This window comes from Seriola aureovittata, chromosome 21 (assembly GCF_021018895.1).
Source record: "Seriola aureovittata isolate HTS-2021-v1 ecotype China chromosome 21, ASM2101889v1, whole genome shotgun sequence".
Classification (NCBI taxonomy): domain Eukaryota; kingdom Metazoa; phylum Chordata; class Actinopteri; order Carangiformes; family Carangidae; genus Seriola; species Seriola aureovittata.
Window position 1 is genome coordinate 20,229,566 of NC_079384.1, and position 26,389 is coordinate 20,255,954.

General features: G+C 40.3%; 2 protein-coding genes across 2 annotated transcripts; both read left to right on the forward strand.

Moving 5' to 3' along the window:
- The first annotated feature begins 341 nt into the window (after nucleotides 1-341).
- Nucleotides 342-3,798, forward strand: LOC130162991 (cytochrome c oxidase assembly protein COX11, mitochondrial). The gene is made up of 5 exons (XM_056366938.1): nucleotides 342-442; nucleotides 1,949-2,298; nucleotides 2,403-2,558; nucleotides 2,799-2,924; nucleotides 3,166-3,798. Exons 2-5 carry the CDS (start codon nucleotides 1,987-1,989, stop codon nucleotides 3,352-3,354), a joined length of 783 nt encoding a protein of 260 aa, XP_056222913.1. The 5' UTR covers nucleotides 342-442; nucleotides 1,949-1,986; the 3' UTR covers nucleotides 3,355-3,798.
- Nucleotides 3,799-3,910: 112 nt separating this feature from the next.
- rab40b (RAB40B, member RAS oncogene family) lies at nucleotides 3,911-25,849 on the forward strand. The gene is made up of 7 exons (XM_056366937.1): nucleotides 3,911-3,997; nucleotides 4,433-5,175; nucleotides 14,518-14,578; nucleotides 17,986-18,046; nucleotides 19,719-19,796; nucleotides 19,881-20,103; nucleotides 22,414-25,849. The coding sequence occupies exons 2-7, from the start codon at nucleotides 5,034-5,036 to the stop codon at nucleotides 22,707-22,709; spliced, it is 861 nt and encodes a 286-aa protein (XP_056222912.1). The 5' UTR covers nucleotides 3,911-3,997; nucleotides 4,433-5,033; the 3' UTR covers nucleotides 22,710-25,849.
- Nucleotides 25,850-26,389: the final 540 nt, after the last annotated feature.

Below are 26,389 nucleotides of genomic sequence, written 5' to 3' on the forward strand. Positions count from 1 at the left end.
TCACTTAAAAAAATTCTGCACTGTGGTGGGATAAATACTCTGCTACTTATAATATCACATTAATCTGAATCAAAGTAGACGGTAAAATTAATATGATTAATATGGTGGAGTAAAAACTAAGTAATATTTCTGTCTGAACTGTGGTGGAGTACAGTACTGGACTAAATGTACTGGTTCCACTTCTCTGCAGTCCTGTTAGACGGTCCAGACTTTTCAGGTTCAGATTAGAATCAGGTTCAGTTTTAGGTCCTCACAAGTATAAACAGACAAAAGTGTGTGTCCACCATAGATGTATAGATACCGATGCGGAACCTTTCCGCATTAGGCAGAATTCAGAGGGAGCCGACTGAGCGTTGCACCAGTGTTATGTGTGTTTCCGTATAGCATGTTTTGTAACTTGTAGCAGTCCGGCGTTGAATGTCAGTGCAGCTCATTTTTTAAGGTATTGTTACTTTAAATATCATCTTAAAAGTCTAAAGTACTGTGAACGTGTCACTTTATTTTCATCATCTGTTCTGTTCGCTTGTTATTTATTTGTCACTGTGTCTTGTATTGACTGTTTGCTCGTTCTGTTAAATGTAACAGCTTTTTCAATCATGATCAATGAAGCTAAGCTTTAACATCAATGTTAGCCCGTCCCAATTACCCCCCTGGAATCCGCTGCATGTTTAAACAAGCGCCCAAACCTCGGCTGAAAACTTGACAAATTAAGACTTTGCTGGGTTTTTGGCGCACAGACATTCATACTACAATACAACATGAGACATTTCAAGAATCATCAGTGTCCACCGATCAATTCGGCATATATGTCATGCACGGAAAACACTAGCCAGAAAGTTACAGACAAGTATTTTGTGTTTCTCTCTTAATTGTCTGATTGAGGGTGATTAATGTTTCCTTCTCAATTCACGTAAAGATAGTTGCTGATACAACAGTGAGTCATGTGCCGAATTGAAAAAATAATTTAATTCAATAAACCTGAGAAGTCACATTAAAATGTAACGTTTTTGAACGGAGTTTGGTTTGGAGTGCTTGGAACATAATGTATCTGTTGGATGTCTTTGTCCAAAGAGAGAAGGTCTGCAATCATTCGTCAATTAATTGATTGGTTGACCAAAGAAATTAAAACAAGAACTATTTTGGTAATCCATAAATCATTTCAAGCCAAAATACCTAAATATTTGCCGATTCCTGTTTCTCAAATCTTAGGAATTTGCTTCTATCCCATTGTGACAGGCATATTTCAAGATATTTAACTGTTAAATAATGTAAACGATAAATTGCAAACAATATTGGGAGATTTATTAAGAATTAAATTTTCATTAGGCTATAATTAGTTATGGCCAGACTTTAAAGCCCAAAACTTTAATTACTGTGAAAAAATTTGGTTTTCTTTTTAATTTATTGACATTCAGCATCAATCATATTTCCATACAATGTGTTTCAGATTTTAAACTGAATGTATATGACATGTCAAAAAATCAGGCCTTTTATGGCATTACATAATTAAATCAATTTTTCCCAGTATGCTATAAATTGTTCCAATTTATGATGAAGAAAGGCTGTTATTTTCTCCATTTTGTAATGTGTAATATCCATCCATGTATTTACAGTTGGTTGTCCTGTGAAAACCATTTCCTGGTGAGGTTCTTTTTTACCAGCCACCAGCAAGATATTAATTAAATATTGATACTTTTTGACCAGTCTTGAGACATACTGTATGTCTCAAGTACTTAGTCTTAATGTCCAAAGGGATTACAGATTTAAAAATGTCTTCTGTATCCTCCTCCAGTCTGATGACAGGGCAGTCCCAGAACACATGGAGGTGTTTTGCATTTTAAAAATGTGTTTTTCTAATTCACATCTGTATGTTGTCTGTTTATTTTGTGTTGTGAATTCATGTGTCATATTGTTTATTCAGAGCTGATGGTGCTTTGCTTCCCTCCAGTTGAGTTTCCCAGGTGTGGACTGACTGAAGTACCAGCCATGCTGCTGCCTGTTCTGGTGCGTCCGTCCCTCCTCCACTCTCAAACCTCCGTGCTGTTAACACGATGTGCCCGAACGCTGCGGTGTGACGCTGGGAGGACGATGCACTCTCAGGCTGAACACCTCCTACGACGGAGGCCTCTTTTGCATATCCAGAGTCGAGGCATCAAGAGTCGAAGCAGGAAGACCAGGGGCCAGGAGGAGGACTGGAAGACCAGGAACAAGACGGCGCTGACGTACATCGCTGCAGCCGGCGTGGGGATGATTGGCCTGTCGTACGCTGCAGTGCCGCTCTACAGACTCTACTGCCAGGTGAGGAGAGGAAACACCTAAAACCCTAAACCTGAGCTGATGTTTTCACCCCCACCCCCGTGTGCCTGTGTGACCCCCGTGTGACCCCCGTGTTTGTCTGTCAGGCTTCAGGGCTTGGCGGCACGGCAGTGGCCGGCCACGACACAGATCTGGTGGAGACGATGAAGCCGGTGAAAGAGCGCGTCCTCAAGATCACCTTCAACGCCGACACACACGCCAGCATGCAGTGGAACTTCAGACCGCAGCAGACGGAGATCTTTGTAAGACCAGGTTCACTCGGGACCTCTGTGTCATTTCCCTGAATCTAAACTGCTCCACAAAAATCTTCTGATCCTCTGCAGTGAAAATTGTTCTTGCTCTTTTTTAGTCTGTTCACCCTTGTCCAGTTCATTAGTGTCAAACTGTCTCAGCCATCAACGTCATGTCAGACGTGAGAAGAGACTCAGAGCTTTGGATTCAGACAGCGGTTCTTAAATGATGTTTGTGTTTTTGTTGTGCAGGTGGTTCCAGGTGAGACGGCGCTGGCCTTTTACAGAGCTAAAAACCCCACAGACAAACCCATCATAGGCATCTCCACGTACAACGTGGTGCCCTTCGAGGCAGGACAGTACTTCAACAAGATCCAGGTAGGGCACCAGCGCAGCACCAGTGTTTTAGTTTGGGTTTTTTCTTCCTGTCTTTACTAAAGACACAGTCCTGGTTCAGGGGCTGATCAGAAACAGGAGATGGATTGACCTGAACAAACTTCTCGTGTCAAATGAGCTGCTTCACATACCCAAAATCAAACTGTTCCTGCTGTGATTGTGTGAACCTCTGAGATCATCCAGCTGTTACACCTCTGTGTTTTCCCCTCCCTCCTGTCTGCAGTGTTTCTGTTTCGAGGAGCAGCGTCTGAACCCCCACGAGGAGGTGGACATGCCCGTCTTCTTCTACATCGACCCGGAGTTCGATGAGGACCCCAGGATGGCCCGAGTGAACACCATCACCCTGTCCTACACCTTCTTCGAAGCCAAGGAGGGTCAGAGTCTCCCTCTGCCTGGGTACAGCTACAACTGACCCACCGAGAGCACCGCCCGAGTCCTAAACCAGGAACCTGGTTCTGGTTCATATCTCAGTCCGAGTAAAAGAAAAAATGATCCAAGACTCTTTTCTCTGACACTGAAGTGTGTTTCAACAAATCCTGTAACACACGGGCCACAAAAAAAGAGACATTTTGACACTGAAAAACTGTTTGTGTTTGAACCAGTGATCTGGAGAGGAGAGGTCCTCGGATTAGTTTTAGTTTTTCACTTGTGGTCGACTTGTTGAGATACTGAGCTTCTCAGACTGTGCGTGTGCTTGTGTGCGTGTGTGTGTGTGTGTGTGTGTGCGTGTGTGCGTGTGTGAGAGAGATGCTTGACGGACTGTAAATCTTAACATTGAGTCAAACAGTTCTGATAAACAGCTTATAATTAAACTGTACAAAAGGCTGAAGATCAATAAATTATGACTAAGAATGGACTGGGCCGACTCAGAGATCTCACTTTTTTAAACCGGCAGGGTTCTGCCTTATCAGTCTAGTAAAAATAAACCTGTTTCCTTTTTAGGAAAGTTTTAGTCATAATTGTAAAATGTTTGATTTTAAGTGTTGAGTCTTGAACTGCGTCATTCAGACACCAGGGGGCAGCAGATGAAGAAAAGTCCTGTTGAAGAATTTGAGGTGATGTGTGACTTCATTTCTATATGTTCTAAAGATCTTCTGGTTTCTAGACCAAGATCTGAAGATCTGAACCTGTTTTTACAAAATATTCAACAGTGAGTAGTTTTGAAGCGACCTTTAAAAATGAGTAATTTCCTCAACTCATTTTAGATCATTATTGAAATAAAAATTCCTGTAGTGGAAGAAAACCTCACAGTGCCGCCAAGATTTATTTAATACTAAAGTTTTAGCATCAAAATTCAATTAACGCTCCAAGATTAAAAGTATTTATTGTGCACATTGGCCCATTTTAGAATAATGTATATTATAGAAATGTAATTATTATAAATTTAATGTTGTAGTTGGTAATGGTTAGTTATTAAATGATTATAAAAAAAAACTCAAATAAAGAACGAGTACAATACATAGAGCTTCTGTCATGCTTTTATTTTGTAGGCTCAGACAGGAAGCCGTGCGTCCATCTCCTCCATCGTCTCCTCCCGCATGCTGACGGACGTCTACGGTGTCAAATCCCGGCTCGAGGTTGCCCTAGCAACTCAACCCATGGACCAATGAGACGGAGACCTCCCCCCTTCCACCTCCCTCTCCACTCCTCTCCTCACCCCTCCATCCTCATCGCGACACCACCTCCGCTGGAGCAGGGAGGGGGAGGGAAGCGAAGCAGAGATCTGGGAGTCCGGGAGTCCAGGAGACGGACTGAACCGTTTTTTCCTTCGTGCGTCCTGTGCGCGCTGATGGCACAGAGCGCGCGCCGTCCCTTGTAACCAGGTCCACTGACAGCTGGTGTCGGTGCCGCTGGTTCACGCCGGACACTTGTTGGTCTCCTGGACTCGATCTGGACCCGTAGACCAAACTGTTTGTTGAGTCTCCGTCCTGGACCGTGGCGGGACCTGAACCAACGCGGGTTCATCTCCTCGGACTTTACGCGTTTCTCTCCGCTCCTCTGGTTTTGGACCGGTAGGGAGAAGGGAGGGGAGGTTAGGCTGCAAAAGTCTCATCTCATGATGGGACACGGCAGCTGTCATCTGCCGCGAGGATGAGCCACAGAAGTAGCCCGGCCAGAGCGTACGACTTCCTGCTCAAGTTCCTGCTGGTGGGAGACAGCGACGTCGGGAAGGGCGAGATCCTGGCGAGCCTGCAGGACGGAGCCTCCGAGTCCCCGTACGGATACAACATTGGTGAGTGTGTGAGTGACACCGGGGTGGAGTGTGTGTGTGGAGGTCAGGGTGCGGAGAGGAGGTCATTTAGTAAACATAAACACACCTGTCAGGTTATTTTTGGAGGTTTTACGCGCACGGATTTGCTGTTTTTACGCGCGGTTTACGCAGCCTAGATACCGAGTGAGCCTGGAACAAACCGAGAGACAGTTCACTTTGTAAAGTGCTCTCATGCTAAATACCTCCTCAGAACGCGCACACACACACACACACACACACCAAATTTGATGATTACATTTTTTAATATATAAAACACTGAATTCTAAGAAAAAAAGTCATCCATTCCATAGCTATACCTCTTATCCTTATAGGGTCGCGGGGGGGGGGGGGGGGGGGAAGTTCCCAGGCCCCAAGTTCGAACCTAGAACCTTCAAGGTGTGATGCGACAGTGCTATCCACTGGCTACCTTGCCGCGAAGTCTAAAGTCACAATTCTAAAAAAAAAAAAAAAAAAAAAAATCTTCCACATGTGGCAAGTTTAAAGTCATGCTGTACTTTGGTGCATTTGTCTGTCTATTATTGTGGAATACAATTAACATATTTTATTTACATGAACATAACTTTATTCATATGGTCATGTAAAGACAAGCTGAGAAAACCGTGGAGCTTTCAAACATGATCTAATACACATCATTTATTGAAAGAAAGTTTTAAAATAGGAAGTTTATAATATTCAATCATTCAATTCAATCTAATGAAAAAGTTAAAGAAGGAAATCACTTTACATGTAGGTCCAATAAGCTGTAACTTCAGAGCATTATTTCCTGCAGCTGTTTTTGTTGGTATTAATATTCTAGAATATTTGTATACCCTCCTGTGTTTTTTAGACAACTTTACACACTTCGGAGCATCCAGAGTTTGTGCAGAAAAAAAGGGCACCATGCATGTGGAGTAAGAGGAGTTGAAAAGATCAACCTTGACTCCAGAGGGTTAATTCTTCTTCTCAGAGGGAGAACCTGAGTTTCTTCTCTGACAGATTTCGATACAGTTTAATTTTCAGACTCAGACTCTACATAAGAACATAACGCCCATCAAACTGTCAGAGGTCAGATCCAGTGGTTTCTGACCCGTCTTTGACATGTCCAGTCTCTGTTCAGATGATCCAGTGTTTCATTAAAGAATCAAAGATTAGAGAAAAGTCAAAAACTTCTTCTGACATGAATCATCTGACGACCCTTCAGATTTATCTGGTCCCCCTTTGGAGGGGCCCGGCCCCTGGGTTGGGATCCACTGGGGCTGCATGAGGCAAATTAACAGTTCTCATTTAAAGAGGAGTCTGTTCCTGGATTCACAGTTTCTGGATTCTCAGTCTTTGTGATGCAGAACTCACTGCACAGTTTTTGGACAAGAGTCCAGGTGTGTTTTGATCCATTTAAAGCAGGTGGACACACTGTAAACCTGGTCTGATGTGGTCTGAACGAGTTCATTTGAAGCAGATGTGAAAAACTGAACCTGTCCTTTAACTGCAGCCGCCTCCGACATCAGGACAAACTACACTGGCGCAGAGTCAGATTAGTTTAAGATAAGATGTAGTCTGTAGACTAGAGTGTCCAGTTTATTAGGTACACCTGGTTAAAACTAATAAGTTGTAGTCTGATGAAGTTGTTGATTCACCGTTCAGGTCAGTCCCTCTGTATTGAGTAAATACACTGTAGATGTGAAGGTTTAACAGGAATATTTTAGTAAGAATATGCAGCAGCGTCTCTTCTGTTCAACAGCATGGTCGACAGTGTTTCAGGCTAATTCATGATTATAACTTCACATGAATATTTTTACATTTCAGCTTTATCAGGTCAAAATGTATGAGACATAACCAGTTGTGTTTCGGTTTTGTAAATGTGTGTGTGTATATACAGTGTGTGTATATGTGTGTGTGTGTATATATATATATATATATATATATATATGTGTGTGTGTGTTTGTGTGTACAGTGTGTGTGTGTGTGTGTGTGTGTGTAGAATGTGTATATGTGTGTGCGGTGTGGGACCTGTGTGTATTAATAAACGCTGGCTGGCAGCTGCTCATGACTCACACTCTGCAGGAGGTCGACAAACATGATGTAACTCACAGTTCAGCACCATGATGGAGGGGAGGGGGGTGGAGGGACGGTCTTTGGCGGCAGTGCACACTTGTTTACATAATTACATTTACAACCTGTTGTTTGAGACAGAACTGAAGATAAAATGATTTATGAAAACATTACATTCAGTCATTACATCATCATATATTTCTGAACACGGCTGCAGATGACAAACATTTTCATCATCAGTTCATCCACCAGTTAATTTCTCCATTAGAAGAAGAATTTAAACAAATATATCATATCATTTAAAAAATAGAAACACCTCCTCATGGTTGTCTGCCTCCTCCACTCAGACTAGTCTCAGGTTACATCCCTGTTCATCCAGTCATAGAAAATATGAAGCATTTGTGTGAAATCTTGTCATAATTGCTGTGAAGTCTTGAGTAATGACTAAAAAGTGTTTTCTGATGTTAAACAGGTGATCGCTTCGCCTCTAATGCTTATTTAGCTTCACATCCTCTTAGTTGATGCCGAATCGGTACATACTTACGTTAAGTTAGCTTAGTGGCCTGTGAGCTAATATTGATTAGTCAGTAACTTAACTCCACCATTTTTACGTTAGCTTTCTGTCTTGTTAGCTGATGTTGAATAGTCAGTAGCTTAACCTTAACGAAGGCCTTATATGGCTTACCATGTTCTGGTCTTACTAGTAGAACGTCCTAACAAAACCTGAGGTTTTAAGGTCCTTGGTTTGAACAGTTTTTAACAGTTAGCTTTCATTACCGGCGCACAATGAATCTTGGGATAGGTTGGGCCATGAAGGATCCACCTGTTGGACCATTCGTTGCCCAAGAAAAGGACGCATTTGAAGGAGCCTTTGAAATGTGAGTCGCAGCACTGTGACGCAATCGGTCTTCAAATGCAGCCTCCGAAGGATGTGGCCCCTGAATTGGGACAAAGCTTATATGTCAGGAGCCACTCGACATACTGTTAAGAAAAGCTCTGTGCTCTGGATTTTATTTTGAACAGAACCTGGAAGCTCTGGTTGCACTTCAACTCTCTAAGCCAATAAATCTTGGTTGGTCGAGGAGAATATCACTCTTTATTGTGACATTAGATACTTGTTGGGTTTCCTTACGATGGAGGACAGTTTCCTCAAGCAGCCAGTGATAACTCGGTTTCCCCCCACACCAGGCCGTTTGGCTCAGCTGATGGAAAACCGGAGCATGGAGGCCTTGATGTCTGCTGTTTCTGGGTCATCTCCCTTAATAGGAGGTATGATGGAAGACAGAGACATAGCTGTGGTTCGCTGCCTCTCTGCCAAGGAGGTTTGCGGTGAAAATGAGGGGCGAGTGATGCCTTGGGTCTCAGCTCTCCAGCCAAGTCCAGATAAGAGCTGCTATTACAGGCTGCGGTGGGAGGGCGATGCCAAAACCAGACTGGGGGGAAACCTTGATTACAGCTCTGAGAAGACGCAAGCCAAGAAAAATGCACACAAACAGCCTCACAGTTTGTTTTATATATTTTATGGGCCGTTGATAATTACTCACAAATGAGACACATGAAGAAAAGCCAATTCTTGCTTGTTTACGATTTGTTTTTAACAGCCATGATCAGTTCTCTCATGACATCTTTTTGGGTGTTGTGTACTGAACCTCCAGCAAACAGCCGAAGCTTTGAAAATCCCAGAGAGTCAAGCCTCAGAAAGACTTGACAAGTGTGTATGTGTGTGATTTTGTGTGTGCGTGTTCGTGCTGAGAGCAGCTCGGTGGGGGGATAATGATGAAGAAAGTGGAGATGCTGTTGGTGTTGCCAAGAGAGGCTGACTCATTCCTCTGGATGTGTGATCCCACTCATACAGATGGGATGACCTTGGCTAGCATATGAAAAATACAGAGATGTGATTTTTTTTTTTTTTTTTATTGATTTTTTTTTTATATCAAACATGTCAGTTTAGTTGATTAGTTTTTTGGATGACACTGTGTCACCCAAACAGAAACTGTACAAGGACTGTACAAGGTTACATGTTTTCTGTGTATTTGTGAGGGGTGGGACTATTTGGATGAAATTCATAATTGTAATTTAAGTTTTAATTAAAAGTTAAAACTGCAAGCGTCTACAGTAACGGACTGTCAGGCTAACAAGACACAAAGCTAATGTAACATTGGTGAGGCGTAGTTATTCAACATTTGCTAACAGGGCACAAAGCTACATTTTACTAGTAATGCCAGATATGTTATAAGGGCTATAAGGACTTTGATAAGGCTAAGCTACTGACTATTCAACATCAGGTAACAAGACACAAATCTAACGTAAAAATGGTGGCGTTAAGATACTGACTTATCAATATCAGCTGACAGGACACTAAGTGCAAGCAGGGCTACGCTAGCAATTATTCATAATTGACTATCAGGATGTAAAGCTAAATTAGCATTAGAGACTAAGCCATCAACTATTTAACATCAGGACACAAAGCTAACGTGAAATTAGTGAAGCTCAGATAATGATTATTTAGCATAAACAAAGGATATAAAGCTACGTATCATTAGAGGGACTTATTGACATCAGCAAACACAAAGCTAACGTAGCATTCATGACGCTAATTAACTCACTGTCCAATAGGTAACAGCAAAAGCTGACATAATAGGGCTATGCTACCCATTATTCAAGTATTTAAACATGTAATGAATAATTTATAACACATTGTAATGTAGTTATAAGCAAAATAACCTGTTAAAGTGTTTATTAATGTACAGTATTTGTTGTAACATATTCTATATTATTACAGATGTGTTTTACGATATTGTCATTATTATCATCATTACATGCAGCAGCCTCCACTTATGGTTGTCCACAGGAGCATTTAGAGTGGTACATTAAGACATAGGTGGGATTCCAGTCTGTAATAAACATTCATAATATGGTTATATACTGCTTAGAAATGCTAAACACAGGGACTTAAAGTGTTACCCTTTAGCAATTTACTGCTCACGATAGAGTAAACTGTTACACAGGGACAGAATTTTCAGACATCACGTTTTACTCAAGATTCATTGTGAGTCATTTTGAAGTCACCAAAAATAAAAACAAACAAGCAAATAACCCATTTAGTTTGCCGTCATCATGCACTGTGATTTCAGGACAGGGCTAACCTACTGACTATCAGTTACCTCCCTTTGTCAGTTAGGGCCTCCAACATGTGACCTAATCCATCCTAACGATTGGGTTCAACATTTAGTATGAGTGGAAAAGAACGTTAAAGACGAGAGTCAAGTAAATGAAAACAGGACGCCAGTCGGAGAGAAATGAAGTGAGGAAAAGTCTCTGTATCCGTGGCAGATGGTTGAGAGGTGAAAGACGGACAGATGGAGGTGGACGAGGACAGAGTGACGGTGGTAAAACCCCTGGTGTTAGGATAATGAAAAAGAAATGAACTGGAGGTTATCTGAGGTAAAGCTGAAGGGCTGAATGTGATGTTAGACAGCTCAGGTTTTAGCCAGGCACTCTGTGGTCCAGTTACTTTTGGGTGGATAGTGAACATGGTGAATATTGTCTGCTAAACATTAGCTTGTTAGCTGGGGTTAGCATTTAGCTTCACTGATTCTCAGTACAGCTTTGTGATGTTGCTAGCATGGCTCTGGATTCTTAGTTTGGTTTTTATTTGAGCTCAAATGAATGTTGATTCTCTTTCAGATAACTCAGATAACTTTATCTTCCATACATCATATGTACAACTCCAGCTCTTAGGTTCTCATATTTGAATATTTCCATTTTATGAAACTTTTTGTTGACTATATTTCAGGGGACATTTTGCACTTTTTACGATGATGATGGTTCAGTGTGATGGACTGAAACAAGTGTCAAATGTCCATCAGTTCATTTTAGGACTGTGTGGAAATGAATTGCAACATGACTGCCTGGTAAAAAGCAGCAACCCCCACTATCACACTCACTGTGACACACACACACACTGTAACACACAGCCCAGCAGGCAGCTACAATCTGTACGGTTTTTACTGTTTTGATGTCTGTCAGCAAACCTCACTGTTCCAGCCCCTTATGTAACACCACTTCATGTATGGAGTGCTTCGTGTATCATGCATGCTGCCAGAGTGTGTGTGTGTGTAATAACTTGAACATATGTGTGTAGGCTGTGTTGCAGTTCTCCCAGAATAACTCCCACATTATATCACATCTTGTTCTCGCAAATCTTCTTCCTCTTTGCTGTAATACGCTTCAAGTCTCAAGTCTCCTCCTCTCAGCTTATTTCTACATTTCTGAGATGTGATGTTTGTATCTGAGTGTCAGACCTGACTCAACTGAGTCTGTACCTCAGTTTAATACAGACTGGACAGAGTCCTTTGTCTTGCTTTCCTGTTCTCTGACCTGATATAAATCAACATTTTGATCATTTCATGCTAATTGTATATTCATGCTAAACGCTTGTGTTTATAATCAGACAGCTGTTTTTAACAATTTGTATATTAAATTTTACAAAATACAGAGCGATCTACAAGGGAAAACACAGGGGTAAAACATCAAAGATAATGAAAATAAAATAGATAGACATTAATATCATTCATTCATTCATTCAACTTTTTTTTTTTTTTTTTTTTACATAGGATGGTCCAATGAGAGTGTTAGAGGGTGCGATGTGAACACATGACTCTTAAATAAAATTTAAAAATTCAAATGTCACCAACAATAACAAACATTAAGACAACTGGATTTTCTTTCTTCAAAGTATATTTATTGAGTTTTGTTCTTCAACAGCAAAGCAATAAAATATTAAAAATAAATAAATAAATAAAATCAGGTGACAAAGAGACATTACAATTCAGTATTAAAGACATGGTACAACAAGTGTGGTTCATAAGTCAAGAATGATACTTGAAAGTGTCAAGGCCACTATAATGTTTGAAAAGTTGAGATATTGACTCAATATCTTCATAAACTGTTTCTTTGAAGAGTGAAGCGGAGAAAGAGGGTTCAGATTTAAAACCACTCCAAATATCAATCTCATATCTTGCAGAATATCTATCCAATATATTTGTATTTTAGGACAGAAACACACAGTGAGTATAGATCCCTGCTGAGATCTGGCATGAAGGTGAAAGCTGAAACAGATCTGATCACAGCAGGTACAGGTGGATTCATTTTCAAAACTTTAAAAACTAAGAAATCAGTTCCATCTGAGTGAAGCAAAACAGTTTATGACCTTTTTATATTTTACCATACTCTAGTTCGAATTTCATAAAAAAATTTTAAAAAATTAAAAAAAACAAGACTAGATCTACACCTAGTCTATGTCTGGACCACCTCTGGTCAAATCTTGATTTTATAACTGTGACGTCATCTGACAAAATCACCAAATACATAAATGAAAGACAAAGACTGAACTGTGGTTTCAGCTAGATTTACTGTAACATGATCCCTCACAGAGAAATTACAAGAAACAGACTATCTTTGTTTTTTAAAGGGCCACAGACTGGACTCGGGTCGCCGGGGCAAAGACTTAACCCAAACGACAAGTGTTCCACCAGGTGAACCACTGTGGCCTGAGACAGACTCTCTTTCTTATTGAGTCTCTGACACAGAGCACAGCCTCCGTCTGGATCTACAATAGTTTAGTCTTTATTAACTTCAACTCCAGAACGTAAAAGACTTTTATTAGAGGCAGGTCTTCATGCTTAACTCCCTCTGTTTGATATGTAGCATTGGTCATAGTCGTTAGTACCAAGCCTCATTACCAATGACTTCTCTCTCTCCCTCCCTCTCTCTTGCTCTCTCTGCTCAGTGTGTCTTATGTTTAGTTATTCCTCTGCCTCCTTGAGTAATAATGATCCATGTAATGAAAGTAGTTCATTTGCTGTAATGGAGGTGAGGCTCAGTGTATTGGAAGTGCTCTTCCTCTTCCCTGCAGTTTCTGAGCAGCCGGGAAACCAGAGCAGCTCAGTAGACTGTGGCTCGGCACTCAGCTGACCAGTGGTGGAAATATCATCAGTCAGTCAGTCAATCAGTCAGTCAGCCAGCAACATTCCAGATTATAGGGCTGGGCCTGCTGTTACAGTCAGGCCAAAAAACTGCAGAAGAGTTGAGGCAGGTAAACAGAGAGGTCACTGCTCTTCTTGTCAGTTGTCTCAGCTGTGAGTTACCTGGGTGTGTGTAGTTCACTGCATCACACAGTCAATTAAAGAATTGTTGTACTGTACAACACATGTTTAGTGTTGTGGAGGTGAAATTTAATGGGTGACATCTGACACTCTACTATAAATCATATGAATAAAACCTAGGCAGAGAGACTCCTGATAAACTCTCAGTTGCCATGGTAACTAAAGGTAAACAAGGGTGGGTGTGGTGGTTTGTTCCTGGGCCTTTAGCAGCATCTCTCCCTGTGTTACTCGTGTTAATGGGCTCTGAGCTCCTCTGCAGAGTGCATTTACATAACATATGTATCTGTATCTGTATGTGTGTGTGTGTGTGTGTGTGGGGTTGGCAGCCATTGTTGAAGCATCACAGCAGAGTGTCGTTACTTGCAGACAGCTCCTGATAATTACTGTTATAAAAGAGACGAGCTGCTCGCTGCTTTTGTTCCCGCCGGAGACCCGTGTGACAGCAGCCTGATATTAACAGCTACTCGTGTGTGTGTGTGTGTGTGTGTGTGTGTGTGTGTGTGTGTGTGTGTGTGTGAGAGTGAGTGACACAGAGGTTGTTTTGCTGTGAATCAAAGTTGTTGCCCACAGAAACAGAATGGACACGAAGAGGATGTTTTGAATAACTGGGCATCAGTGATTAACTGTGTGCGTGTATGTGCATGTCTATGTGTATGTCTTTCTATAGTTGTTTGGAAAAATCTTTGTTCTAAACCATAGTTGTGAGGAAATTTGGTCATTGTGTGACCGGTCCTCACACCCTCAGGTTAGAATCCGGATCAGGATCAGGATCAGGATCAGGGTTCGGCTTATAGCTCTGATGGTTAAGGTTAGGGACAGGGTGAGGGGCTAGGGAAAGCTTTAAGTTCTCACAACTACAGACTAAGGTCAAAGGTCAAGGTCAGTGTGACCTAAGAAAACACTCATTACTCAAGACTTCACACAGCAATTATGACAAAATGTCACACAAATGGTTGATATTTTCTATGACTGGATAAACAGGGATGCAACCTGAGAGTAGTCTGAGTGGAGGAGGCAGACAACCACGAGGAGGCGATTCTAGTTTTGTTCCTTTGCAGCATTTCTTGTCTTGTAAGTTTCAAATTTGTCCTGTTGTGTGTTGTTTCAGGAATTGATTACAAGACGACCACCATCCTGCTGGATGGGAGGAGAGTCAAGCTGCAGCTGTGGTGAGTGGTTTGAACACCACACACACACACTCACACACACACACATACACACGCACACACACAAACATGCTCTCTGGATAAAACTCCTGTTGTTCAGCTCCTGAGTGGATCCTAGCGGTCGCCCATTTCCCTCCTTCTGTTTTTCTCAGGTCATGTGATCGGCAGCAGAGAATTTGGACCAAAAATAAACAGGAAGCATGTGAAGCTGCTTTGACTTCATAAAGAGCTTTTTCAGGTGGAAGACAAGCTGCAGCAGCCACTTCTTCTTCTCCTGAAATAACCAGGGTTAGTTTTCTTTAAAGGGTCAGTTCACTCCAATCATGAAAAACAAAAGCCAGATAATTTTAGTTTTATATGTCATGTGTGTTTCTGAGATTTGTGCCTTCAGCTCAGCACAGAGGCTGTGACGGGAATTTAGTTTGTGATTAAAAATGGTCGACAACCAGAGGAGACGAGCCCTCAGCAGCGTCTGCAGGTCCATTGTCCCACCTTTACCTGAGGCTACATCACCCCTACTACATTTTCATTTCAAAATGGTGTTTTCAAATGAAAACGATCTCCATCCAGACTAACACGACTGAAACCGCACACATACAGAACCATTCACGTACACTGGGCATGCACGAGCCGGTGTGAACAGGAAGTAGATTGTCTACTCTGCAGGTGGTTAGTTACAGAACAAGGAACAGCAAAGACAGTTGTAGCATTAATATAGAGAATGTAAGTGAACAACAGCTGCTAGCAAAGACAACAAGGTCAGTAACACTTCAGGATAAGTCAGGAGAGACTGTGGGTGTCTACGTCATCGTTTCCAAAGGTCCGTCCAGACTACAAAAGGCAAAAAAATGTTTTGTGAGGTAACACGGACTTATATTTTTGACCTTTGACCACCAAAATCTAATCAGGTCGTCCTTCAGTCCTTGTTAATATTTGCACCAAATTTGAAGAAGTTGCCTTCAAGGTGTTGCTTTTATTGTGAAGCAGTAACAGGAAATGCTATGATATTTGTTTGAGCACAACATCTGGACACATTTCTGTGATTTTTTTTTTTTCATGTGTCAGTGGCAGGAGGAATATTAGAAGTAGGAATATGGTTGAAATCAATATCACAATATTACTGGTTTTTAAATTGTTAGTTTGTGTGGATTACTTCATTTGATGATAGAATTTAATCATGAAACGATTCCACTGAATGTCGTTAAATGATATTGTTGTATGACCCAACATATAAGCTCATATTTGGACGTGAGAAGTGATGTGTGTTTAGAAAAGGTTGGAGAACACTGGGCTGAATGAAGACACGACTTACATCATGTGTACATGTTTTTAAACCTCCACACTCTGAAAGAAAGCTGTGGGGGGGGTTATAATGCACTTAAAGCACTGCTCACACACACACACACACACGCACACACACGCACACATACACGGTGGCTCTAAACTCCCGGGCCTCTCAGAGGTATTTTTAGAGCGGTTTTGCTTTTAGCCGAGTCAATATTAAATTATTAATCTGAAACTTTGTTTGATGTTTAAGCGGATGAGATGCTTTAGCTCTGTTGTGTGTGTGTGTGTGTGTGTGTGTGTGTGTGTGTGTGTGTGTGTGTGTGTGTGTGTGTGTGTGTGTGTGTGTGTGTTAATAACACCCTTTGCCTCTCCTCTGGCTACACACACAGTAAATCCCCATCAGAGCCGATGTGACGCTGCAGCTTCATGAAACATACGGCTCATGTTTGTTTGATGATTTCTCTCTTCTTGTAAATTAAACTCATATTGCGTATCAGTTTTTTAATAACAAATTATATTTACTCCTTTATATATGACGTAACTGTAACTGTTACATTTGGAAACATTATTATTTCCCTGTGTTGACGAGACCCGCGTCCAGAGGCTTTGTGTTTGCAGGTTGTTCATCGTGAACATGAAACCTCAGGAACACCTGGAGAGAATTTCTTCAAACGTTCCCTTGGACTCAAAGATTAACTGATTAGATTTTGGTTATCCAAGGTCAAAGGTCAAGGTCGGTGACCTCACAAAACACTTTTTAAGCCATAACTCAAGAATTAATTAGCTAATTATGATAAAATACACATTTAGCTTTTATTAAATCCCTTCATTACATTTATTAATGTACAGACATGTGTTGACAAGTGTGTCTCTTATGTTAATGCTAATAAGTTTAATTCAGTGTATTTATGTTTTAAATTTAAAAAAATAAATAAATAGAGGATCCACTGTAAATATTTTTTTTTAAATCATGCAAAAGAATGTATTGTCTTTTCATTCTCAGTCAGATTTGGTTGAGAACAAGTGTGCACTTACAAGTTTGAATGTTTCAGACACTAAAAACAAAAGATTTTACACAAAAAGGATAATTCTATATCTTCCTGTAGCGCACTGAGCACTTTAAGAGAATTTACAATATGGCAGCTGTAGGGTCGATCTCTGATTATTATGTCCTGATATAAATAATATCTGAGGTAATGGTGTGCGTCTTTAAGACTATATTAACCATTTTGATAGTCGTGGTGATTCATGTAGCCTGATTAGAGTAAAGTAAATTATGCACATGAGAAAAGTTCAAACAAAGACATGTCTCAAGGTTTTGTTTTTTAAAGTTAAAACTACTTTTTCAGTTTTTTAGGTCAGTTTTTTGAATCCACCCACCACTGTTCAGAGTCCAGTCCTGTGGATAACAACAGATGGAGTCTCTCAATATCAGTTCCTGATGAATCTATTTTGTTTTGTCGGACCACCTGACTTGTAATTCGGCAGCTGCCTTCTATCTGGCCGGTCAGGACCAGCAGGCCGACAGCCAGCCAGCGTCCTCACGAGCCAACCAAAACACTGCTCTGGTATTCAGCTCTGGAGAAACATACTCTTGTTTTTCACTCTGGATGAAACCACAGAACAGGCCCATGTTTTCTGAAAGGGTTGGAAAGTATCAAGGTATAGAGGAGTTTTTGTCCTAAATCAAGTCCAAGTCTAGCCCATCAAGTCCAGAGTCAAGACCCATGTCAAGACCAACAAGTCTCAAGTCAAGTCCAAGTCCAGAACAACAAGTCTCAAGTTTAACTCAAGACCAACAAGTCTCAAGTCCAAGTCAAGACCAACAAGTCTCAAGTCCAAGTCAAGACCAGCAAGTCCCAAATCAAGACCAACAAGTCTCAAGTCAAGTCAAGACCAAGTCCTAAACTTTATGTCTGATTGGCTGATCGACACAAAACTGCATTACAAAAGAATAAAGATCTCTAGATTGATATCCTCAGCCTAATGTCGACCCATGTTGTTTCTGTTTGACAAAAGCATGATGTGCAAATTCAGAACAGAAGTACAAATAAATTAGTGAAGTAGCTTGAGGTTCGACTTTTATATAACAATTTCTGGCCCCTTTCTTTTCTCTTTTTCAGGGACACGTCTGGTCAGGGACGATTCTGCACCATATTCAGATCCTATTCCAGAGGAGCACAGGTAATCATCACTGGTACACCTGTCAGATCTAATGTTTAACCATCACATTTACATCTATAACAAGCAAAACACATGCTAATAAATCTCCTAAATGTGACAGTCAAGAAAGTCAAGTGTGAGTGGACTGCTGCAAATTAAAGATGTACCACTTTCTTATTATGAAAATCAATCATTGTTAAATATTAATTCAGAGAAACTGCTTGAAAATTTTTGTTTGTTTGTTTTGTAAACATTTCTGCTTCGTTTTGCTTTGTTAAGTATTCAGTTACTGTAGCCATCATTGGACTGCTGCAGCCCTTCTGGTGGTGAATTGGATTCATTATCTGTAGCTAATGTTGCATTGCTAGTAGCTTAACGCAGCTAATTATGTTAGCTGTGTGTTTTGTTAGCTGATATTGCATTTCCAGTAGCTTATCCCAGCTAACAGTTAGCTTTGTGCCCTGTGAATGAAGTATAGCTCTGTTGATATTGAGTTAGCTTTTTGCTCTGCATCTTAAGCTTAACCCAGCTAACGTTGAGTTAGCTTAATGCCCTGTGGCTACAGGTTAGCCCAGCTGATGTTGGGTTATCTTTGTACCCTGTAGCTGACATGACTGTAGATAAGCCCCGCTATGGTATATTAGCGAAATGGTCTCTTTTAGCTGGTGCAAGATTGGCAGTAGCTTAGCTTAGGTGTTATGCCAGTTTTATTCCCTTTCACCAATATGTCCATTTAGCTGACCTGTGGATAACCGGTAGCTTTAATCCCATTAATGTTATGTGACCTTTATTTTCTGCTACTGAATGTTGGGTAGTCCATAGCTGATGCTAATGCACCGTTTGTTCTGTGTCCTGCTGGCTGGTGTTGAATAGTCAGCTGTTTAGGCACACTAATGCTAAGCTGTAGATTTGGCTGAATTTTCGCAGGTAGTTTGTTCCTCACAGACTTTAATGAAGCATTTTAGCCCGGTTATTTTAAACATGTCGGGGCTTCTCTGTGATCTCAGAGCTGACTGGAAAATAAGCTGTGATGCTTTTAACTGACACTCGCTCTGTGTGTTGTTGTGACCTCAGACAGACAATGAGGAAACTCATACCACACATCAAACAGCCACACACTGCTTTGTGATGTTCCCGCAGGAGAAAAAAAGGCACTTTTCATTGAATGAAGTTGTGTTGCTGTCATCACTCATCAGGCTATTAGTGGGCACAGAGGAAGTATCACCATGGCAACAGTGACACCATCACCACAGCGAGGCTAAAACCTGATCACGAATCTTTATTGTGTCAGGATACCTGCGGGTGTTAAAAAGCACTGGATTTAGTTCCCTCATAAAAATGGTCTTCAATTTCATTTACAAAGGTCTTTGTCATTCTGTGTCTCTTTGTTGTAATTTTTCCTCTTTTTTTAGGTTATTTTGAGTCGCATTGTAGTTGTTTTGCATCTTTTTGTAACTTGTGTCCATTTGTGGAGGTTTTAGTCTCCTTGTGGTGGTAATATGTCTCTTTGTGGTGATTTTGTGTCTCTTTGTGGTGATTTTGTCTCTTTATATACTATATATTTGGATGGAAACTTGACTGATGACATTGTTTTGTTTCAAAGTGACTTCATGGTTCAAAAATTATAGTAAACTGTAATTTCTTCTCCTTTTTTGTCTGCTCTCCCTCCTCCTCCTCCTCCTCTGCTCCTCAGGGAGTTATTCTGGTGTACGACATCGCCAACCGCTGGTCCTTTGATGGAATTGACAGGTGGATCAAAGAGATAGATGAGGTCAGTGAGGTCAGAGGTCACCTTTCTGAATCAGTCAGGAGAAAAACACACATTAGTGACTTTTCCTGTTTCCTGTTTACCCAGCATGCCCCGGGGGTGCCCAAGATCCTGGTGGGGAACCGTCTCCACCTGGCCTACAAGCGTCAGGTGACCACGGAGCAGGCGCAGGTGTACGCGGAGAAGCTGGGCGTCACCTTCTTCGAGGTCAGTCCGCTGTGTAACTTCAACATCACAGAGTCGTTCACCGAGCTCGCCCGAATCGTCCTGATGAGACACGGCATGGAGCGACTGTGGAGGCCCAACAAAGGTCAGCTGCTGTCTCTGCATACGTGTTACTGTGTGTACATACGTGTTACTGTGTGTACATACGTGTTACGGTGTGTACATACGTGTTACGGTGTGTACATACGTGTTACGGTGTGTGGGTTATAGTGGGAGGTTTGTTGTTACTTAAGGACCAACTTAACACACTGTTTGAACTTGAAAACACACCCACGACCATGGACACTTCTCTCAGCTATGTCACCACTACTGAACTGCTGTTACTTTAGTAGTGATAATACTACTACTAATAATAATAATAATAATGATTAACTTTATTTGTAGTTTTTATTTGTATAGTACCTTTCATACAAGAAAAGTGCTTTACAACAAAGAAAATACATGCATCTAAGACATAAAATTAACATAAAACATTGAAAACATTGATGTAAAATGAGATGGAATAATAATAAAATAATAAATAAATACAATAATTAGCATACATACATAGAAATACACAGAAAGCATAAAATCAGTAAGACATCAATACTTACTAATACTTTAAAACTCTTAGTGCCCGATCGCTTCAATTGGTGTCAACAATCAAAGTCATTACTGAGTAAAATCTGAACACACAGATATTAGATATATACTTTTTAAATATACTTTAGATTCAGTGTGACTTTTATATTGTATATATATTATTGTATATATTTCATTATATATTATAGTCCATCCAGAATAAACCTCCATAAACTGCTTAGAAATCACAGAAAAAAAGAAGATCCCTGTAACTTAATAACTTGCCTGAGAATCCTCCTGTTTTTAATTTTCTTCAGTATCACAGTGATCCAGTGATAGTTGTCTGAGCATCCATCTACTGACGATGTTGTATGCAAAGACACAGTGTGATATCTGGTCTTGGTTTTAATATTCTCTGATGCGTCGTCCTGACATTTTCACTTTGCAGCACTAGAAGTTTCCATTTGCATCTTATCTCTGATCAACAAAGTAATTATAATTAGAAAACAAGCGCTGTTATCACAAGATAACGGTATGATATTTTGTTATCTTTGGATTACGAGCTTTGTTATCTTTAGATAACGGGACAATGTGTTGTTATTTTGGGATTACGAGCTTTGCTATCGAGATAACAGAATTAAAAAATGATTTGCGAATATGGTCTTTCTCTGCTTCTGCACTACATTTTGTCCATCAAATCTGGCAACACTGCTGTCCGGACCACGGCTTTAACAGCAGACGAGCACAACACTGAACTGAGATTCAGCAGGTGACACGGACACAAAAACACATGAATCATCATGTTGATCTGTGATGATGGAGGTGGAGATAAACAAAGGTTTGATAACAGGTTCAACTTATGTGTCAGTGTTGTGTTCATTATTTGTTTCTGCTGAAAAAGAGCTGCCAATACTTCAGTTGTAATGAGGAGGTGACAGGATGTGTGACAGGAGGTGGCAGGTGCTCTCTGCTGGACAACACTGAAAATACACCTCTTCGCTTTGTTTTTTCTGTGATTACATTTTAGTGTGGCATCGAAGCAATGAAGAACTATTCATCCAGTATCTAAAGACAAATAAATAAATAATTAAACAATTGTCCTTTTACATATAACAATATGTATTTAACTTTCTTTGTTTTATTGTTTTCATTGAGGTGTTTTAAACCCTCCATACCTTTAGCCTCAAGATGTTTAACTCTGTTTTAACAAAGTCTGAGAGGTCTGGACTCTGGAGACAGTAAGCAGACCTGGTCCAGACCCTCTGAGGACTCTGAGGACAGTGAGCAGACCTGGTCCAGACCCTCTGAGGACTCTGAGGACAGTGAGCAGACCTGGCCCAGACCCTCTGAGGACTCTGGACTCTGAGGACAGTGTGCAGACCTGGTCCAGACCCTCTGAGGACTCTGGACTCTGAGGACAGTGAGCAGACCTGGTCCAGACCCTCCGAGGACTCTGGACTCTGAGGACAGGGAGCAGACCTGGCCCAGACCCTCTGAGGACTCTGAGGACAGTGAGCAGACCTGGTCCAGACCCTCTGAGGACTCTGGACTCTGAGGACAGTGAGCAGACCTGGCCCAGACCCTCTGAGGACTCTGGACTCTGAGGACAGTGAGCAGACCTGGCCCAGACCCTCTGAGAGGGCTGGATAGTTCAGACCACAGCAGCAAATCTGAGATAAACCAGTTCAGTTCTTCACAAAAAAGAAACCAGTGTAAAGATCTGAGAACTGAACTGATGTGGTCTGTGCTGTCCTTAGAGGAGTCTGAATTATAACTGAGATAACTATCTCTCTCTCTCTCTCTCTCTCTCTCTCTCTCTCTCTCTCTCTCTCAGTCTTGAGTCTTCAGGACCTCTGCTGTCGCTCCATCGTCTCCTGCACCCCGGTCCACCTGGTCGATAAACTCCCCCTCCCACTGGCTCTCAAGTCCCACCTCAAGTCCTTCTCCATGGCCAACGGACTCAACGCCCGTATGATGCACGGACGCTCCTACTCCGTCACCGCCAACGCCGCCCACCACGGCGCCACCAAGAGGACCGGAGGGACGCTGCTGAAAAAAACCAAACTGATCCGACCACCGCCGCTCAGCCCGTCTGCACAAAGCTGCAGAAACAGCTGCAAAATATCCTAACAGCTAGACACGCCGACCGGAGATTGTGTCAGTGAACGCACCGTGTGTGACCCATTTTAGAGAGATGGTGACTAGGTTTGACCTCCCTGCTGCTCCCAGATACTTGTTCCTGCAGAAAAGGAAGAAGTGAAAATCAAAATAAAAGCCGTCAGCAGTTTGACTTCACTTACAGGAACACAGAGCTGAAGTCCTGCCACTGTTCATTAGGGAAGTGCGTTTTCTCACAGAGAGAAGCTCAAACATGGTACTTGAGTTTCGGGGTCTTCACTGGTCCTAAAACCTGAACCTGATCTGAAATGGACCTGTAGAAAACCGAGCTGAGGATGGTTGCAACAGTTTTTGCATTTCTCTCAGTAACTCAGACCAACCAAACTTTTATATATTAAACTATTATGAAGCATCTGTCTGATAATCACCCATACCATTAAAAGATGATTACATATGACTATCATTCACAATATTTGAATGGAAGAATTCAGATGTTGTAATTGACCCCAACCCTAAGGACAGCTGCAACATATCAAAAATACATTAAATTATAAATTAAATTATTAACCGATTGCTTTTTCACTCAATGAGCATAGCATAGTATTCTGAAAATATGCCTTGTTTGACAATGCTATTATACTATTATTTATTTATTTAATCATTTTCATCAAAGAACAGTTATTGAGTTTTGTTTTGCGCAGAATATTGAACAGAACATGATGAACAGAACAGGCAAATATATTATAATAAAAATTCCCAAAATAACGTATATATACGTAATAATGTATTTTCTTATGCATTAAAACGAGCAATCATTGTTGCATCTGTTGCTATGGGACAAAGTTAGCTGCATATTTTGACTGTTTTGAACAAAAACTGTTGTGTGGTGTGTCTTGATTCGGCTGCTTAGCCTGGGGACAGTTGCAACAACTTGTTGCAACGGTCTCCTCCCTGTCAGCCATGACAGACATGCTAACACTGTTATTTAGAAGTCAACAAAATAAAATACTCATTCAAAAGCTCGGGACAGTTTGACAAAAATACACCTCATTAAAAAAAATTACCTTCAGTGGGAGAAGGGTCTAAGTGAGCATGTGCAGTATGAGTGTCATCACTCTAGCATGTTTCTGATTGGAGGAATTGTTGCAACCGTCCCCAGTCTCCACTAAAAGCCGTTATTCTAATGATAGCTAAATGCAGAAGCGAATTTATTATTTTCCGGGCTGTATAGCAGCAGTAATCACATCTTGGCACAAGATCTTCACTGTCAGATGAGCGGGAAGTCGAATGAAGATTGTGCGTGAAGAAACTGTGGAAAACGAAAACTGTTGATGAACTTTCATACGGGCCAAGAAATCCACCTGAAAGCTGTTTCAAAGAACAGCTGTTTGCTGGTGTATGTTGCATTTCTGGGTCTGTTTTGTTGTTCGATGTGTTTTATTTCCTCACGTGGATTCATAGAAGACGTGACATTATACCCACATCAACAGTAAATGTGTGTTGGTGTCAAAATTACAGAACGAAGGCTCTGTCTTTCTGCAGCCACCATTTTTAATCTAACATATTAAAACCACTGTTGGAAAAGAAATTGGAGATTCTGAGAAAAATGCAAAATGTTGAGACAAAAAAAAGGCAGAATTTCAAAAAATAAATTATATCAAAAAAATTGTCTAGAAAAAAGTTGCAATCCCAATTCAATCATAACGATATTCTATTATCACAAATTAAGATAATTACATTATGAGATTGTAAGTCAAATCTGTAACTCCTAAACCTAATTTGTATTTCTCTCATATTCAAAATATTTTTAAAAATTCCTAAAATTACTTTATTAATAATAGTTGCAGTTTTTAGTAAACCTATAACTTTTCTAAGTAACATATTCTCTTAAAACCACAACTTTATCTTGAAATCTTGCAACTTTTTCTTGGAATTTTACAACTTTTTCTTCTAATTTTAAAACTTAATTCTTCAGACGTTACAGCATTTTTTTTCCTGAAATCATTAACCATTGTCTCATAGAATTGCGACTTTATTCTTGAAATTTTACAATGGTATTCTAAAAAAGTTATTACTTTATTCTTAAAATATTACAACTTTTTGTAAACTATTTTATTCAAAAGTGGACAATTCTCCTGCAGAATTACAACTTAACCTCAAAATATTAGACTTTTCTCATAATTTTATTTCATGAAATAATTGAGCTTTTTTTTGCCTAATTCTCAAAACCAAATTACTTTTTCTCAGTGTTGCAACATTACTTATAAAAGATTGTGACTTTTTCAACAAAATATTACAGTAATTCTCTGAAAAAGTCAACATTTTGCTCACAAAATCAATTGATTAATTTGTTTTTATTTTTTCCTATCATTTTGACTTTTTTTCACATTACATTTTGCCTTTTTTTTTTTAACTATTTCAACTTTATCTCAATTTTTGTTCCTAACAGTGACCTTAATACTCTATCGTACTTAGGAGACAAAGAAACACGTAGGAGCTGCAGTTGGACTTTTGAAACTACCTGTCTTGATGTTTTTGAAGGTATTTCGGGGGGATATAGCTAATCATGAAATTCAAATTACAGCACTGGATCACTAAATACCTGCAGGACGTCACTGATCCTCACAGATTGATCTTATTATACATGTATAACAGTTGTGCAGCTTCTTCCTCAGGATTTTTCTATAAAACAGACACATGGACAATAATAATAATAACACACACACACACACACAAACACACAAACAAACACAAACATAATACAAGCACTATGTATTTTTGCACAATGAAATCGATGAACACACTTTAATCTTTGTGTCTGAGATCGAACTTTACTCCGTACTCTTCTTTATGGCCTGTTTTAACCAAACTATCAGATGAACCTCGGCTTTTCAGACACACCAACAGCTGCGATATGTGTACAATATTTGTACGTATTGTAAATATGACTGCTTGATAAGACGATGATGTAGAACCTGTAGGGTTTTTATCTGTTGTTTTTACCTGAGTGACACCTGCACCAAAGACTCTGTGTCACTGACGGAGGAGGTCACTGAACAGAAAGCTCTGTTTTGCACTGTTGATCAATGTTTAATAAGATGCACCTTTACAATAAACTTACCCACCGTGACTGTCTGTGGTTTATGCTTACAGTGGTGGTCTGATAGATGTCAAATTTTTACACCAGCTATAGACACTATGAAACGAATTTATTTCAAGGGACTGACTAATGGATTGTAAATGTTACTAACATATTTTTAATTGATCAAATGCATGCTTTAAATAGTTTTTAATGGGTAAATATCTCTTAACATTGACCAAAAATCAACACCATAACTTAATTCATACCATGAGGTCTTAATGAGGTGAAATTAAATAAAGTATTAATACAATTATATTGATATTACAGGCTCTGATGAGGCCCTCAATATACTGGGAGCAGAGTGCAGGGTGCCGTATTGTTTTTTCCCCCCAAATGTTTTATTAGTCAAAACATTTTCCATTTCATCTTATTAAAACAATGGAGGAAACAATCACAACTTATTCATTAAGATACGGGTAGAAGTTGAACAGTACTGTGTGTACAACTGATTTAGTGAGACACAAATAAGAATGAGGTGCTAATAAACAGCTTTCACTTCTGTTGATGGGCATGGCAGCCATCTTGGATTTTGAGGTTGGGGTTGGTTAAA